This window comes from Cygnus atratus, chromosome 8, assembly GCF_013377495.2.
Source record: "Cygnus atratus isolate AKBS03 ecotype Queensland, Australia chromosome 8, CAtr_DNAZoo_HiC_assembly, whole genome shotgun sequence".
NCBI lineage: Eukaryota > Metazoa > Chordata > Aves > Anseriformes > Anatidae > Cygnus > Cygnus atratus.
Genome location: NC_066369.1, coordinates 7,444,052 through 7,456,740, shown reverse-complemented (window position 1 = coordinate 7,456,740; position 12,689 = coordinate 7,444,052). Strand labels below are relative to the sequence as shown.

Genomic DNA, 12,689 nt, shown 5'->3' with positions numbered 1-12,689 from the left:
GTTGTGAATGAAAATCTGTGTGTGAATTACAGAAAACATAAGATTTGTTTTACAACAAATACTTTAAAATTAAAACTACATCCATTCTATAACATACATTGAATTAAATTATTTTTGATTCATGCCATAAAATTTTACAGGCAACTGGCTGTGAAGTGACTATCATCAAATCATGACCGAGGTATTGTGTTTATCTGTCCATCTGTTTAGAGAAAATTGTTGCAGATTCTGATTTTGTGATAAGAAAGATAGGATAAAGCAAAAGATACATTTGGGGGGAATAACTGGTTTGTATACAAAATTTTGAAGATAGATGCATAGGTCCTGTTTGGATTATTTTAAAATGAAAGCTTGGAAGCTTATTTTTCCCATACATATTACATTTCTTATATTGCTTCCTTTCTTCTCTTATTACAAGCTTGCTTTTTCTTTATTCTTGCTTAAAAGAGATTTGTGAGAAATATAACTTTTACTTAAGCATACTGTGTTGAAGTTTTTCCTTATTACCTGCAGACTCATTGGTTTTCCAGATAATACTGCGGATGCAGAAGCCAAAAATGTATCAGAATATCCCAGCTGTTTTATTCCATGTGATGCTCAGCAGCTCCTTCCCTGACACTTCTTTGGAATTCACGAGGAAGGGGTTACAACTACTTAAAGTATAGATCATTTCTAAGAACGTAAGTAAAAGATCATGGCATGAGTGCATCCAATAGAACTGCACGTTCATAGGTGACATTTTAAGACAGTTATTAATAGATGGAGTTATTTACTTCATCTTCAGTCTTCTTATGGTTGTGGCTTTGCTCATGTGAAGCTCAGAATTACACTTGTTATTGCTTTGAAAACAGTAATACCCTTATGGTTGGGGGAAGTTCCTAGCATGTGCCATGCTTCCTCCATGTAGGCTATTTAATTTTCAATTAATTATTTCCTTTGGGGTTTGCTTATTGTCAGAATACTAGACTACATCTGCCCAGGTCAAGTTCATAATGTTTTCATTTTATTTCCTTCTTTCCTACCTTATCACGATTTTATTATTATTTTTTTTTTTTACTATTAATAAGTAAACACATAGTCCTTCATAGCAGTCAATATTGTTATGTTCTCTGTAGTCAGGATGCAGTTCACACAAGGATATTTTAAGCTGTGCTAATGTAAACATGAATGAGCCATCACAGTGGTTTCATGGTGCCAGGGCTGTGCTGCACCTCCTTGTCAGGGGAGAGGAAATGTCTTTCAGCTCCAGGCCAGAGTGTGAGATATGGGTATGTGATATAAGGAGTTGCATGTGAAATCTTGACCTTGTACATGTAGCTTCTAGTGGAGAAATCAAGGCTCTGATATTTTGGTTTTAGTCTCAAATGTAACTTGTAAAATACCAACTGCAAAGTAACCTGAAGCCGTGTTTTCAACCACTGAAAGAGTTGCCAAAGAGATGCAGGGCCCATCTTAATTTAATATAGTCTACACCAATTTAGACAGTAATATGGAACTACTGTGGAAGGCTCTAACTGGTATGTACAAACAGTGCAAATTTGCTGTATGGAATGTATAAGGATATAATGTGAAACACAGTTTCGGAGTTGTCCAAGAACATATAAATGTGATGAAGTTTAGTAGTGGCTTATTACAGAGAACAAGTAAGTGCATGGCTAGTTTTGGTAAATGCTGGTTGTTGCCCATGTGAGATATGACTTAAATCTGGGTATGGAAGCCTCTATACGGTCTCTTCCTTGACATAAGGGATTTTGGATTAGTATCACTTCACCTTTGGAATAGCTTACGATATTTTGGACTATGTTCTTAATGGCTTCCGTTCTACCTTTTTGGCAAGAACAGATTCATTTTTGTTGAAGATCTGGAACAGCTTTCTACAGATCTGTCAGTTCAACAACAAAATGTGCGTGCAAATTATGTATATGCTTTCAGGCAGAGTTATAGGTGATCTAAATCATTGGAGATCCACTTAAACTAATAGATTTATACCATTTAAGAGACACCAATCAATATTTTTATTACCTATATATAATTCCTGTTTGCTATTGTTTAATGTTACTTCAAATCTGTTTTAAAACCTAATCAGGATTAATAACAAATGGAGACTGTTTGCCCTATCCTTAACTGAAGCTGAAAAAAGCAACCTACTTTTATGTGTCATAGCAAATATGCTAGGATGTTTAAGGCAGATTTCTGCCCACCTAATATATATATACTTATCCATTTGAAGGATATGAAATCAGAGTGTTGGTGTGATGAAAAGATATGTGTACGTATTTTAAAATGATTACTTTAGAGATTTTATCCTTCCGTCGACACCTGCAATATTTACTTACAAAATAGTAACAAATCATAGAAAACTGAAGTCTGAATCTTATCCAGGGTATTCTAAACATTTTTCAAGCAAGCAGGAACAGTTACTTAATTTTTTCATATCAAAGACAAATGGAGAACTAAGTTCTAAGTTTAAACTGTGAGTACTGTTTTCCTTTTCTCTGCTGTATAAAAGGACCACTACTTTCTCTTATGTCAGTGCTGAGATTGGCGTCCAGATCTATTTATTTTTAAAATGAGGAAAGTTGCAGCTGTAACAGCAGATGGACTTCACCTCTGATATGTGTATCTTTCTTTCATAGCCCATTAGGTTGAAAAGTAAATTTTGCATGCATATTTGAGTGCTACCTGAAGGCAACTTGCTTGACTTTTGTAGTCTTTCTGAAAATGGGATGCTTAATGCAGAAATAATTATCACCTGTACATTTGACTGCATTAGATAATTTTTACTCAAGTTCTTAATTGCCTTTGATTTTGCATGATGGAGTTCTGCAACACCTAATGAACTACAGCACCACCTGTGAAGTGTTCCCTGCAAACATTAAGATGGAATGAATGGGAAATGTCAACAGCAGGCAACTTCAATTGCAATAAAGAAAATGTTCTTTTAAGGTAAATTATCTACTGCTATTTCAGCATAGCATGGTTTGGATAGGAAATAAATTAACTGTCCAGCTTCCAACCTATGTTCACAACTTTGCATTTGTGCAATAAATAAAATTACAGAAGTTATAATATTTCTAATTATTTTCAGTATTTGTGCTGGGTAAAAAAGGGAGCTTGTATAAGGCAAGAGAGAGAAATGAGATAATCTTGGTTTCACTGCATTGGAGTCGATAGATTAACTGTCCATTGAGTAGTCCAGAAGCAACTGTAGATATCACGTAGTGGGGAAAAAAGTTATTCCTGTTCTTTCTTCCCCATGTCATTAAGTTGTATGGATTAAGGGAGTATTTAAAAAAATAATTTTGCAGTAGGTGAAACACAGTACTGAAGGCCTTTCAGCTGTTGACACTGGATACTCTAAATTGCCAATGCATGATTCCAGCCAGTTCCAGCTTATTCCTCCTGCAATTACCATAGAGGAAAGGGAGTGGTAAAATGCAGGAAACACAGGTAAAAACCTTTATGGATAGTGGGAGTGGCATAATACAAATGAAAAATGTGCCTCCTAATGCAAACTGCTCCTCTATCTGTAGTAATTTTTGTCTAGCTTCTTCATGGTTCTCCCTTGTATGTGCAAATCAGAATACCACCTAAATGAGATGAAGCCTTCCTTCTCTTTCAGGCAAAGGCTGACAAATCACAAAATAACACCCAAGTATTTGTGATCAAAATGTAACTTGATAGTCAACTGAGTTAAAGGTTGATTCTTATAAAACTTAGGCCATCTTCTCTAGGCAGGCTGAGTTTACACAATTCCATTCCCATGTAAGAAACTGGGAGCTGGCCTGTGAAGATAAGCTTCTACTAAATGTTTTTTTCTACATTAATGTGAACACATGTCAATGCTATGTCAACATTATGTAGTGAATAGTGAAAATATTTGAAATCTCAAATTTACTCCCAGAATCTAGGACTATACATACTGTACAGCTAGGAAATGGAAGTCATATGTTTAGTTCTGTATAATGAAAATGATTTTAGCATTAACTCAAATTTGCTAAGATAACTGAGATACATGAGGTGAAGAGAACAGGAAGCTATGTGAGAGAACCTAGCAATGATATCTAGTTTAATAGCAAATGGGGTAGGGGGAAGGTGACTGAAGAGAAAGATCTGTATTTGTAGACTGGTATCATGATACTGTTTGTCTTGCTTTTACATTGCTGCTACAACCATAAAATAATTTAACTGTTTACACTTGTTCTGAAAGCATTGTTTAAAAGAAAAAATAACAAAATGTGTTCAAACGGTAACATTTACATTGCGGGGGGAGAAGGGGAAGTCTCCTTACCTTTTCCAATTTGGATAGAGCAAGAGAATAGCAATCTTTGGCTCTGAACTGCATGAATCTCATATTGGCTGGGTGAGTTAGTTCTGTGATAATGCTTAGGCTTGAGAACAACCTGTATTTTAAAAGAACGTTACAGTTATAGCTCTAATTACAACAATTCACAAGTGTAAGGCTCTATATAATGCTATGATTTGTGTTTATGTCCATGTTTTTATTAAGTGCATGAAAACTGCACCTTTTTTGGTACAATGAAAAGCTGTTATAATAGCAAAGGGAACTTCTACAAATGTTCTCTGTAGAATTCACAAAGAAGCAAATGTACATTCAGAGGTTGAACTTATATTCCATTTAAATGCTAGGAAGGAACTACTTAATTACCAGAGGTTTTATTTAATTATTTCTAAAATGACAAATCTGTAGGAAATAACAAAAAATGCAGATTTATATAGTCTTTGCTTGGTATCTGGTTGTATGTAAACTATACCATTTGATTAGAGCTGGCTTATATACTATTTCCTTTTTATTTTTAGTTGTGTTTATATAGTCTGTGTCTACAGACTGAGTAATCTAGACTAGAATTAGCGCTTCTTGGGACTGTAGGAACTTAAAATTGCTGAGCAAATGTATGATTATGTATATCTGTGTTCTCACAAATATTTCGCATGTGTAAATATTTCAAAGTTAACACTATTTCAGACTTTCAATAACAACAAAAAGCAGTGAAGGAAGTTTAACTCTGATCTGTCTGTATAACACAGATTTTCATGAAGCCTCAGCCCCCAGCTATTTCACGAGGAAAAAGATTTGTAGGTTATCCTATGAAAATGCTACATTATTTGGACTAGAACTCATTATTTATTTCCTCTGTAAATTAGTCTCCTAAGAAAATGAGACATGGATTTGTAATCTGTTTTGATTCTGAAAGTATTTATTTACATATGATAATAGAAAATTGTAGTATTAATGACTAAAACATCCTGACTTCCATTTCATTCAGATAAAAATAATGTTACATTTTATCGCTTTACAATGACTGAAGCTTCCTTCTTTGTTATCAGATCATTCCAGAATGATCGGCATGTTGTTTTTTCCCCGCACTATATAAACAAACCTAGGAAATACTATTTATCCTGGAATAAAACGATTACAGGTCACTAAGAAACTCAGGTGTTATCATGAGGAATAAAATCATTGTTTGCCACTTGCCATGGGTTGGAGTATTATGGATGTTACTTGCAGAATCAGCAAATTCTAAGTGGCAACTACTGCCTGACTTTCTCTAGTTCACAGTGCCAGTGATTCACTATTGTAAAGTACGTTCTCCCAAATGATTCAGTCATGAAGGAGTGTTTTTCATTAAAAAAAAAAAGTCACTGATAGGTGAATACAAACAGATGGTCTACCGATAGCAAACAGCAAAGATTTGCAAGCATTATTGAGATTATTGTAGCATCTAAGACTGTGTCCAGATGGATTTTGAGTATCTTCGAAGAGGGAGAGTCCACAACCTCTCTGCTGAACCTATTGCAGTGCTCAGTCATCCTCCCAGTAAAAATGTACGCACTGAGACATCCCTGTGCCTTCTCTTCTTCAGGCTAAACAGTCCCAGCTCTCTCAGCCTTTCCTCATAGGAGAGATGTTTCAGTCCCTTGAACATCTTAGTGGTGCTTTGCTGGACTCTTTCCAGGATATCTGTGTCTCTCTTGTACTGGGGAGTCCAGAACTGGACACAGTATTCCAGGTGTGACTTTGAATTTAAAACTGTTGTTTGTAGAAAAATTGAAGGATAATTCATGTTGGAAGGAAGCTCCAGAAGTCTCTAGTCCAACACCTTCTTCAAAGCATGGGCAGCTATGAGCTCAGACCAGGTTGCTCAGGGCTTTTTCCAGTGAGGTCTTGAAAACCTCCAAGGACAGAGGCTGCACAGCCTCCCTGGGTGTTTAGTTCTACTGTTTGCCTGTCCTCAAGAGGGAAAAGGTTTTCTGTACATCCAGTTTGAGCCTCTCTTGTTTCAGCTTACATTCTTTCTTTTTTTTAAGTTCTAAGATGACTGTTAAGTCCCCTGTTAGTCTCCCTGTTCTCCAGGCTGAGTAAGTCCTACTCTCTCAGCTTCTCACAGGGCATCTGCTTCTGCCTGTGACCACCTTGCTGACCTTCTGTTGAACTTCCTCCAGTTTATCTATGTCTTTGCTGTATCAAGGCCCTGAAAACTGGATGCAGTGTCTAGGTTCAGTTTAACGTGTGCTGAGTAGAGGGGGATTATTGCTTCTCTCCATCTACTGGCCATGCTCCTATTAATACAGCCCAAGATGCTATCGGCTTACAATTGTGTTGGCCTTTGCTGCCAAGAGCATGCTGTCAGCCCATGCTCAGCTTGCTGTCTGCCAAGCCCCTCAGATCCTTCCCAGAAGAGCTGCTCCCTAACCTGCACTGCTTCACAAGGTTATTACTTCCTGTGCTTAGTATCTTGTGTTTGTTCTCTCTGAATTTCCTGTCAGCACATTACTTCACCCTGTCTAGTAGTGGTTAGTGATACTGAGACGCAAGCTTTCTTCTCCCAGGCCCTCTAGATTTTGTACAAAATGCAATTTAAAATCTATCTGCCTTCATACACTGGCAGTATCTCCATGTGTCTACACAATCACTCCATGATGAAAAGGATTTTTTGAGCAATTGTCCATTTAAAAAAAATAAAAGCTGCTCTGTTCTAGTTCCTCCTCCAGGGAACTATTTGTCAAACTCAGAGAAATCTGTGGTTGAGTTCCCTTGCAAAGATGTGAGATATCACCTTTGCTTTCTTGAACAGACCTTGACACAAAGCTTTAACTCTGTCATGTTATACCAATAAGAAACGGTGCTCATCGACCATTTTTGTGTGGTTTTCTTGGAACCTGAACTTAGTAAGTTAGTGTCAATTAAATTCCATGTCTTTAGTCTTTTCCTTCAGTTTTGTGTGAGGAATTTCACTGAAATATTAATTCAAGTAGAGCCTAAATGTGGGGAAATACATTTCAAAAACTACCTACCAGCATGCATGTTAATGTCCTATTGCAAAAGTTTTCTAGGTATGTTGAAGCTAAAACGTAGACTTTTAATGATCATATGACAATAGAAATGCTAGCCATTGTTATGTTAGCACTTACATCCCTGTGAATAACCAAATATTAAGTGATTATATAAGGATGAGTTAATGGAGCTGGCAAACTGGGTGAGAATCTGAATCACTTAATGATGACCATTTGTGTGCACTGTACCCTGAAAGGCATTGTGTACACTCAGGAATTTCTGAGCTTCTTAGCTTTTACAGTCAGACTGATACCAACTCTGAGTGGTTACACAGTCTGCTATGTCCTACTAAAGATAAAGCACTTAAAGAATAGAGTCTGCATACACAGATTAAATACAGAGTAACCATACCCTTGAGATGAGTCTGTGATACATCTTCACTTGTATCATGTGTTTAAAAAGTAAAAATCCTAAGAATGTCATATTCTATAGGTATGAACTTTTATCTATTAAGGAGCTTAACAAATTTCTTAAAGTTCTGAGGAATAAGTTTACTCTTTAAATCCTGATTTCTTCTGCATTAATTCTGCATCGTGTAGTGAATAATTACTTAAACTGCTGGCTGAAAATTTTTGTACTGCTGTGTTTAAAGGACAGACATTCAGGTTTGACAAATAACAGTATAACATTTAGAACTAAGAGTAGCAGTAAATTGAACACCTGATCTAATGATAAAATGTATACAACTTGCAGGAAATTTGCAATTTACTAGGTTTCTGTTAAAAATGGATTTAGTTCATCACCAAGATGTAAAAACTGACTTCGGTTAGGAAATCTGTTTCAAACCTGCTATTGGTAAAATTCATACTTTAAGAGTGCCCTCTAGCAGAATTAGGGGAAAAGACTTTCCAGGTTGTCAAAGCCAGGTTGTCTCTTGTCCCTGGTGTAAGGCGCTGCCTGCAAGCTTTCAGCACCAGAACAGGCCAATTCTGTGCCAAGATTCCTCTTCTCCACTCCATTCTGGTTTAAAAAAAAATATATATATATATATATATATATATATATATATATATATATATATATATATATATATTATATATTTATATATATATATATATATATTTATATATATATATAAAAAAAACAGTAAATGGCTGGACTGGGAGAAGAAAGCCTTAAGCAGCCTAATGGAAAACATGGGTTGCTGTTGAAATGGTATTTGGGAATCAGACAAGTGAGAGACGCATTTAGTTTTTTTCCTGAGCCAAGATGATAAACTATGTAATGCCATCATAACCTCATTTATAGATGAACCTCATTTGGTGCTGATTGCCAGATCCCAGCTGAACTTCTTAGTTATTAGGTGTACTGCTACATTTTGACTTCTTGTAGTATTTGAAACATAGGCATCAGAATGTTAGCTTATAGGAACTTAAACAGGACTTCCCAAACACCAACATTTAAATCCATTAATATAAAGTAAGAGTAAATATAAATGCTCTTTGTAGCACAGATTCTCTGCCTAAGGAAACCTATTTTTCTAAGGTTATGGCTATCAATAGGGACTCAATAGTTAGTGGCTTATTTTACATCAAGAAGTGAGAAGCATCTATAGGACACGGCCCAAAACTAGTAATTTCTCCTTGTACTTTTATTTTTTTTAATTTCTCCTTAGTTCTTTTCTGTCCAAAGGATTAAAAAAGTCCTTTATAATTCTGTATGACTGACTGAGTCACACTTCTTCACTCCTTTTAACTATAATTAAGTCTGATAAGCTAGTGTCACAACTCTAATTGGTATGGAACAATTTCTAGCCTTAAAGGTGCTAATAACCTTGTCAAGTTATAAACAATACATTCAGCTCCTAAAGGGAGTTGAGGGGGGAAAACAACTCTTCTGGCAAGGCAAGATTAATTTATGTAAATCAGGGAATAATGTCAGAACAGGTTTATTAGAAATGGCAACCTAGGCCAAACAGTATTACAGCGCACCTGGAACATCTTTTCAGGCCTGTCTGCAGCCCTTAATGAGATCAGTTGATTTGAGTCAATCTAATCAATGAGATTCAGACTTAGCCTCTATCTTCTGTGTAGTTTATTCTGCAAAACAGGTAAATGCCACTACTTTATGCCTCTTTGTGAAGCTTAGTTATTTCTACAACTCTGATATTAGATAAAATATAGTGAATGTTTTGTATGTGTTCTAGGAAAAGTTTTAAAATATATTTAAAATACAATACTTTTTAAAAGTTTAAAAAGTTTTCAGAAACGTTATATTAAGTCTTAAAACTTTTATTTTGATATTTGCAAAAAGAACAAGGCAGTCTTAGAACTATACTAAACTATACTTGGAATTTTACGTTTCATACATGAGTTAAAGCTGCCATCTAGTTGTAAGCATTGTGCAAGACAACAATGATTATACAGCAAGTTCTAGTTGGATATTTATGGTGGTACTGCATTTTTTATTTATTTTTGGTGTTTGACAAGGTAGAATACAACTGTAGGAAAAATCAACTAGTCCTTACTAAATTTTGTTATTCAGTTTATATTTCTGTTTCATATTTTGGGGTAAGAAGTATTTCTGGAAAATTTAGTGATGCATATCAAAGTCTCAGTGAGATACACTAGTGTGATATGGTTAATAGTACACTTGAATGTTGCACAGATCAAGTTCGATTTTAATTTTTAATTTGTGTGTGATTATGAAACATCTATGCTAAAATCAGATATAAATTCAAAAACTAAGCTCAAAGTTAAAACAGGTCAGAACTAGTTTCCTATGCAACATAGATATTGCTGCTTCTGAGCACATGCAGTAATGCTGACAGTATTTAGCTACATAGTTGCAGGTGTATCATCTGTACATCTGTTAAAATACATTTGTTTTCATGTGCTTAGTTCTCAGAAACTGACAGTTTCAAGAGACTTCTATGCATCTCTCTCCAGTGTTAAATGGGCACACAAAAGGGCAGTAGGTGTAGTGTTGAATGGTACTGAACCTTCTAATCAAGAAGGTATTTCATACTTGGCTGTATAGTGTTTATATATATGTATGGTTTCGTGAGTTGTTTGGGTATTTTTTAAAGCAACTAAGAACTTTTTCACAGTTAAAGTGACTTGTATCCTTAGGTACTTGTTGAATCAATATATTTATATAATATGAGGTTTTAATCTGGTTCCCCAATGAACAGGGGATCTCAGGTTTTTTTTTAGTGATTCATTGTGGAACTCGTTCCTTAGCCCATTTACTATACTGACCGTTTTTCACTAAGCATTCTTTTATGACTCTTAGTATTTTGTTGTCATAGGTAACACTGCACAAATGTGCCTACAAAACTATTTTTTGTTCAAAACCATATATGCAAAATGCAAGCACTTATAACTAACTTCATAGTAATGCACTGGTTACTGCTTTAGAAGTTACTGCTTTAGAAGAATCTGGTTTTAGTATTGGCTTTACCGTTATTCTGAAAGACTGCACTGAGGAAAAAAACAATCTTTTTCTCAACTAGTTTTGGTCTTAAGTCTTCCAGAGTAGCTTTTTTTCTCTTTCTGCAAACCTGAAAATTGACTTTAAAAAATGATCAATCATCCTGTTTTGGGATGATCATCTGAGATTTCAAAAGAAAACCTTAGTATACCAAGAAAGAGTTTATTGCTATGTGAAAAGATTTACCCATATGAGACAAATTAATTTAAGTAGAAATTGAAGTAGAAGAAAAGAAAAGAATTCTCATCTAAGTACATAGCACATTATCAGGTATTTCATGATTAATAAAGGTGTACAGAGAGATTGCAAAAATCTCTTACCTAAAAAGTGTTTGAACATTTACAATAGTCTTAGCATCTGCCATGTAGTCTTCCTCAGCACTCATTGTACTTTCTTTGTCCACCACCACCATATTAGCTGCAAAGGTGACCCCGCATCTTAATAAATCATCTAGGCTTTTGTGAAGAGAAAGAGGGAGAAAAAAAACAAACAAGCCACTTAAATATGGAACACTTTAAAAGACTAGTGATGGTTGGTATTGGTAAATCACATGCTGAGTTGCTGGTTCCCTGCATCTCCATGTACATACTATAACCTCCAATATAGTCTAAGTTAAACATATCATCTTAATGAACTTATAGAATAGAATATGAATAATTATTTTGACTTTGAAGTTATACAGAATGCATTTCAGTAGGTTGTAATGGTCCCTCTCCTTTTGCTAAAATGATAAAAACTATTTCAGATTTTTAAAATAAGCCTTTAACACTTACGTGGGAAAACTGTATGTCCTTATGTGCTTTAACAGCTTACTTTGTTGTGGTTACTTTTGGTAATAAATGGACCTAAAATGACTTGGGTTGCTCTTCCCCATAACTGTTTGTTTCAAAATGTTAATTGAAAACAAACAAAAAAAAAAACATTATGTCTAAGAAACTCCTCTATTAGGTTTACTTAGAGTGTTCTTATGATGCTTTTAGGAGCAGATGTACCTCAGGAAAACTTTTCACCCTGCTGGAATAGTGAATATATTCCAATATTGTTCAGTACCTCCTATGAGCTCAACTAAAGGAAACAATCACAGGCAACCGAGTTACAGTTTCCAGCATGCCTTATGTCTGTTTCCAAAATGAAGCAGGTTTCAGTTGTTGTAACAATAACATTTTCCATAGAAACTAAGCACTTTTTGAAAAGTTTAGGAAGGACGTTTTTGTGATGGCATACAATTCTTGTGTGTGTGGCTGCTAGAAACCTAGCAATTCTTAACTGAAAATGAGCAGAGTATTTCATGGTTTCTAGAGGAAATTTGAAAGCTAAATTTTCGCATCCTTCTGTTTACTTCCAAAGAGAAAAGCTATCTTGTTATTATATTTGCTTCTCATTTGGCAATTCAGTTGTGTCCAGTGACAGGATGAGAGGCAGTGGGCACAAACTGAAGCACAGAAAGTTCCACCTGAATATAAGAAGGCACTTCTTTACTGTGAGGGTGACAGAGCAGACAGAGCACTAGAACAGGTTGCCCAGAGAGGTTGTGGAGTCTCCTTCTCTGGAGATATTCAAAACCCATCTGGATGCCATGCTGTGCAATGTGCTCTAGGTGATCCTGATTGGCAGAGGAGATGGACTACATGATTTTCAGAGGTCCCTTCCAACCTCAACCATTCTGTGATTCTATAATTGATATTATCTATAATATTGTCTTTATCATCCTGATTATTTTTTTCATTTTCTCATTAATCTTCTAAGGTTCCTAGGTTTGCATATCCTATTATAAATTCATTTTGAAATTTTGGAATAAGGGAAAGGATACAAATTCTAGGTATTTATTTTACATCTTGTACATATTCTTCAAAAACAAATATATAATGTAATTATGGTACAAAAGGTAGTAGGTGGCATC

General features: G+C 35.2%; 1 protein-coding gene across 3 annotated transcripts in view; it reads right to left on the bottom strand.

Moving 5' to 3' along the window:
- KCNT2 (potassium sodium-activated channel subfamily T member 2) overlaps positions 1-12,689 on the bottom strand; it is a 138,313-nt gene that overhangs the window by 16,016 nt on the left and 109,608 nt on the right. For all 3 annotated transcript variants that reach the window (XM_035537705.1, XM_035537706.1, XM_035537707.1), the window contains 2 exons: positions 11,110-11,244; positions 4,292-4,403 (listed from right to left, as the gene is read on the bottom strand). In XM_035537705.1, coding sequence (XP_035393598.1) covers positions 4,292-4,403; positions 11,110-11,244 — 247 coding nt within the window. The remainder of the gene's footprint in view (positions 1-4,291; positions 4,404-11,109; positions 11,245-12,689) is intronic.